General features: G+C 33.7%; 1 protein-coding gene across 1 annotated transcript; it reads right to left on the bottom strand.

Moving 5' to 3' along the window:
• Positions 1-217: 217 nt before the first annotated feature.
• LOC147494421 (subtilisin-like protease SBT5.4) lies at positions 218-1,759 on the bottom strand. The gene is made up of 4 exons (XM_086568134.1): positions 1,672-1,759; positions 968-1,383; positions 661-755; positions 218-464 (listed from the first exon to the last, which is right to left on the bottom strand). Exons 1-4 carry the CDS (start codon positions 1,757-1,759, stop codon positions 218-220), a joined length of 846 nt encoding a protein of 281 aa, XP_086424260.1.
• Between the last annotated feature and the right edge of the window lie 4,128 nt (positions 1,760-5,887).

Here is a 5,887-nt window from a genome sequence, read left to right as displayed (position 1 = left end):
GAAGCCCAGTGGCACCAATTATGACTAATACCTAAGTATCTTCAAAAAACTAAATATAAATAAAAATAATATCAAGAATGAGAACTCTCCGTTATAGTTTAAATGTGTTGAATTGTTATGGAATATATTACGACCCAATGCTAAATAGATATATTTTGGAGTATTTTATATTTTATGTACAGCTAGGAGTAACGATTCCATTTGAAAAAATTAAAACTTACTTGGTAGAATTTATGTAGGAGAACACAATTTGACCATCTGTAATAGATATCAATGAGACGGCCATTCCAAAATCATAAGCTTCAAAAACATTATTTCGATTATCCGTAACTTGAACTACTCCAACAGCTCCCGCTTTTCTTGCCATGTTGTAGCAAGTTGTAGATTTTTCTTCTGATGGTCTAACGAATACAAAGATCTTTCCTCCCACCTTTTCTGGACTGATACTTCCATTACAGTGAAATCTGCCAATTTTGAATAAAATAAGTGAGCAAAACTTGCTTGTGTTAGAGAATAAAAACTATCTTCACTTCGATCATCTAGACCATCAACGTCGAACCCTACAATTTGGGTTCATTTATGGATGAAATGTTTTCTAGAAAGGTAATAAGGAGCTTCCATACATAATAGATATATCTTGAAATATATATATCTTCTTACGGATTCCCTGTTGTTACATTTTCTCCTAGTGCATCCATGTAGCTGACGAGAGGATATAATTTATTCTCCAACTTTGTCAATGAAAAGCTTACACCCTGTTTGGAAAAAAAAGAAAAAGGTTAAGTGTTGTGCTTAAATAGCCTTCCCTGATTGAATAAAAGAAGGTTACATTTTCTTCAACGATAGTAAGAGTAATAATTTGATTAGCAGGAAACATTTGTGATAGGTTATAAATAAACTCTCCGTCATATCACACTTACCAACTCATCAAGCTAAAAATACTTGACATAAATACATAATACCATACCTTGATCCGCTGTTTGTTTCCAAGCTCTAAAAATGATGTCCATTGTCGATCAATTGTGCTTGCTCCAACTGTTAACAACCATGGGGCAATATTTTGAACAGTAGCCGCAGCTGGCCCTTCATTAGAACCTGCTGTAATTACCACAATGCCCTTCTTCACAGCATGTAATGAACCGATTGCAATAGAGTTATTGCTATACGACGAAGTAGCAGGGGTGCCAAGAGAAATTGATATCACATCAACCCCATCGTGTATTGCCTCTTCAAATGCTGTTAGAACGTCACAATCTATTATATCATCCCCGTAGGTAGAGAAGGCTCCGACCTTATATGACACTACTCGAGCATTCGGTAATCCGCCTTTTGTTGTTCCATTAGCAAAGCCATTTTCATTTGCTCCTAATACAAAGCGACCTCCTGCAGTGGAGAGCGTATGTGTTCCATGACCAAATAGATCAACTGCTGTGGACGATGTAGCATTATACCCATTTTCTTCTGGCGTACTTTGTCAAACTTTCTCATTGAGATAAGCTTCCTGGAAATTTCTCCATGGCAAGAAAAAAGTAAGTAAATGAAAGTAATTAATTATTAATTAAATGGATATAATGTGGTACACGAGAGATAAGTGATTTAAATTCATGTGTAAGGGACTATTAACTAAGTTTTTTTTATTTTAATTTCATATAAAAAAAAAATTAACTATACCTGTTGCAAGAGCTGTTAGAGACAAAGTAATCGTCTTCGTCATTGCAACGACCTTTCCACTTTGAAGGAATTGGTCCCATCCCGTCATCTTTAAAGCTCTGTGACTGTGGGACTACCCCTAAGAACCAAAATAACATGTGTCATTTTATGAAACTAGACATAAGAACCATATAGAAATTATAGAAATCCTTTGAAGGAGTTCCATGTGGTTAAAACGCAAGCACTCCTAATCCAGTTGCCTCATGTATTATAGGTGGATGAAACCTTCTTTTAAAAGTTTAAAGTTGCCAATGCAGAATTGGCATGTGTTTTAAGCCCTTCAGATATTAGGACTGGGCTGGGCCAGCCTGGCCCTAAAGTCAGCATAGGGTGCGGGCAAGGCAGGGTCATAAGCTTAAATCTCAAGCCCATACTCGACCCTTAGCCCTGTTACTGCATTAGTTTCGGGCCTGGCATGTATGTTTTCTTCCTTTTTACCCCCATCAATTTTAAAACTTTTTTATATTTACAAAAATCTACAAACTCAAAGTCCCACCACTTTGAAATTAGAATAACAACCAATCTAGTAATAATTCCTAACAAGTCCAACAATTTAAAATGCACGTCCACAATCTAATGAACTGTAGTACATAGAGACTCATACTTGTATTTCAAAATTAGAGTTAAAATGCACAGGACACATTTTGGAAGGAGTTTTCACTGACATCAATATGATATTCCTTGAACTCAAACCTCACCAAAATTACATTTAACATTGAAAAACACAAATACAAATAAGAGTTTGGAATGAGCTTTTACTGTCGTCAACCTATTTTTCATTAGACTAGTGCTCATTATTCTTCTTGGTGGCTATGTTAGATGGGAAGTTGTGAGTTGTGAGATAAAAACAATTAGGTTTACAAATTTTTCTTATATAAGACAAGTTATTAGATCCCCTATTGTAAGTGATAAATTACAAAAGACAATGTTATTTTAAATGAAAATATTTAACAAGGAGTTGGATAGTTATGATATGTGTATTTATAGTCAAACTATAAATAGGACTTGTTTAGGGTCGGGCTAATGAGGGCTGAATTAGGGTCAGGCCTATGTTTCAGAACCTTATCCCTGACCCTGCCCTAAACTCTGTGAGGGCTTTAGTTGTGAGGGCTTTGTAGGGCTTAATTAGGGTCGGGCCAATCAAGGCCGGGTTATTGTCCCTTTTGGTCTCCTTTTTTCCTTGAATTTTACACTGTCTTCATCGAGTTGCTTCTATACGATGCATGCATGGATGTATCATCTAGTCTCCACAACATGCATTCTCATATGTCATAAACTCGTGTAATTTATTGTAGCATCAGTAGTTGCATGCATGTGTGCGACCTATATGAGAAGTTTATCATATACTGTTTTCTAAGCTACGCTATCAGTATCGCTATTAGTGATTAATCGCATATTTCTTTTGAAGCGGTTAGTTTTTCACTGATTTCTCAATTTTTCTCACCGACCCAAGGTAATCACCAAATTGACGTATTAATTGGCCGAGAAGACAGACAAAATCGAGAAAAGATATTTCCCCACTCAAAAAAAAAACATAGAAATAATAATTAGATTCATAAACTGGATTAATAATAACATAATGTAATCAACACACAAAGCTCGTTAATAGTATTATTATTTTCTATACTTTAACAAAGGTTAAATGCACAAATTTACAAATTCTTGTACAAAATCTCTCTCTCTCTCTCTCTGTAGTATTCCAAGACTAAGTTGGTTAGATGTGAATGTGAGAATTTAATATTGTTTGTTGCATTTCAGATAATTCTTTAGAAATATTTGGTTTGATTATACTGTAATATATATACATATGTATTGATAGGGCCAAATATATACATCCGATTAATCACCTATACCGATTAATCGCATATCACTCCTTGACCAATTAATTCTGGAAACTAACCAATATAGTTTCTAAATAACACAAGGACCGTCTCCGACTGAGTTCTCGACGTCTGTGTCTTGGTTTTTGTTTATTTCAAGTTCTTGCAATTAAAGATTGAGTCATTAATCTAATTATATTGAGGAGATATAATGGAAGAAAACACAAAATAATAAAGTTTTTTTTTTTTTTTTTTTTTTTTTTTTTTTTTTTTTTTTTTTTCTCGTTTATTTTCACTCAAATCTACCTCATCTGCCATCATATTTTTTGAAAACTGTCAAATGATAGAATAAATAGTTTATTTACAAACATTGTAGTCAAAGTGTTAAGACGCACCTAAGGAACACCTCTTTGTGCTTTGGGTGTAATGCTTGGGGGCGCGTGGATTGTGACTAAATGAAGTGAGGCACACACATAGTATTCAAATTAATAAGTTTTTATTATGACACGAATTATCAATTTGATTTCTTATAATATATAGTACAATCAAATCAAGTCTATGTGATAAAAAACATGTTAACTTTGAACAACAGACCTGAATACCAGGAATCATCACTGTATTAATTAATCATGGGAAAGGCGTGATCAAGCAACAAGCAAATACAATAAATGAATAAAACTTACATCTTTCAAAATAAATCCAACTCAACTTCAATGAACTAAATTAAGGATCAAACAAATTTAGCAGGGGCAAAAGAAGTATTGACGAAATGGGAACACATGATTGAAATATCGAAGACTTATAATTTGCCTTGTTAAATATGTCTCTTTCTCAATCCACACAACTTAACCAAAACTTATAACAATGAAAGTTTAGAGTGTATACAATAGATAAACTTACCAAGCAAAAAAAAAGTTTAGAGTGTATTCCACGATAGTTTAGAAATTGTATGGTTTATTATATTGGAAATATCCTAGTGAGTAGAAAGTGGCCCCATAAAATGGTCCCATTGGGGTTTTACCACACACACACACACACACACACACACACACACACACACACACATATATATATATATATATATATATATATATATATATATATATATATGTTGGAACTTAGTTTTTGAAATTCATTTTGACATTTTTGGCTCTTGAAAATTCGAATTTCACTTATCCGTTATTAAAAAAGTTATTGGCGGTTACTTCTTTTCTAACATTCATAAAACCTCTTCAAACATTGTGTTGGATAAACATATGATTGTAGGGACACAGTGACTCTTTGAACAAACATGGAGACTGTTTAAAGAGACACTTATTTTCTATTTAAACCCTTGTCAACTTCATTCAAAGTACTCAAAAATAATTCTCTTGTTTCTTCCTTGTAAAGTTTTCATTGAGAATACAAAATTCCATTAAAAGGTTCGCTAGCTAGGACTTCGAATTGTCGTGCTACAATTTGGAGTTATCGATTGTTGTGTCCTGGGAAGACGACGCTTGTAGGACTGTAAACACTCAAACATGGGCTAAATTTGTCTTTAGAACATTGATTTGCAGTCCTCAATCGAAAAGTGTAAATTTATATTACTTTAATTATATTAGTTTTTTATAATATTTTCTCAATTCTATAATGTTATCAATAAAGTTATTATTACTTTGTGTAATTTTTCATATTGTTTAACATGTGGTTCCTACATCTTGTCCAATACAACCACTCAAATGAATGAGTGTGGATGTGTCACAAATCGAAAAAAGAAATAAATATATGCGTTTAGTGCTACTCGCTCCTCAACAAACTGCAAAAAGTCACGTGCTTTATATTTGCACCCGCACCTAGCATGGTCAAGGCAAGGCAATAACGGTGCGTCTCGCACCTTAACTGAACTGGTTTCAGCTAACATATATGATCGTATTATACTCCCACCCATAGGTTGCATATAGTTGAATTGTGAAGATTCTATGAAGCAGGAATATGTTGGATATGGTGGATTGGGTCGGAATGAGTAAGGCCATGTCATGTTTGCTTTTAATTTTGTTGGAGATCTACCTTTAATTCTATAACTAGTCTACATATTGATCATGGATATAAAAGAATTTTATTAGCATCAGACTAGCTCGTTAAAGACAATTAAAGTTCTTAAGGATTTTGAGACTCCTCCGTGGCAATAATGTTGGAACCTGGTGGATACTATTAGAATACTAATATAATGCTTTGCTTTATGAGGCCTCCTTGCTTCATGTGTTATGAGAAGAAAACAGAGCAACTGATCACCTTGCAAAATCCTCTTTAGGCGGGAACATGGATCAGAGCATTATGTTTTTACACCTCCTTTATGTAATATTTTGAATTATACTATG

Source organism: Coptis chinensis, chromosome 6 (genome assembly GCF_015680905.1).
Source record: "Coptis chinensis isolate HL-2020 chromosome 6, ASM1568090v1, whole genome shotgun sequence".
Taxonomy (NCBI): domain Eukaryota; kingdom Viridiplantae; phylum Streptophyta; class Magnoliopsida; order Ranunculales; family Ranunculaceae; genus Coptis; species Coptis chinensis.
Note: the sequence above shows the minus strand (reverse complement) of the source record. Positions and strands in the feature narration are given on the sequence as shown.

Excerpts from the sequence above, each read along its gene's own strand:
- LOC147494421 (XM_086568134.1), bottom strand. The coding sequence starts at position 1,759 with ATGACGGGATGGGACCAATTCCTTCAAAGTGGAAAGGTCGTTGCAATG. Across the intron at positions 1,384-1,671 it reads TCTAACAGCTCTTGCAACAG|GAGGTCGCTTTGTATTAGGA; the intron begins GTATAGTTAATT and ends TCTCCACTGCAG. Across the intron at positions 756-967 it reads GAAACAAACAGCGGATCAAG|GGTGTAAGCTTTTCATTGAC; the intron begins GTATGGTATTAT and ends TTTTCCAAACAG.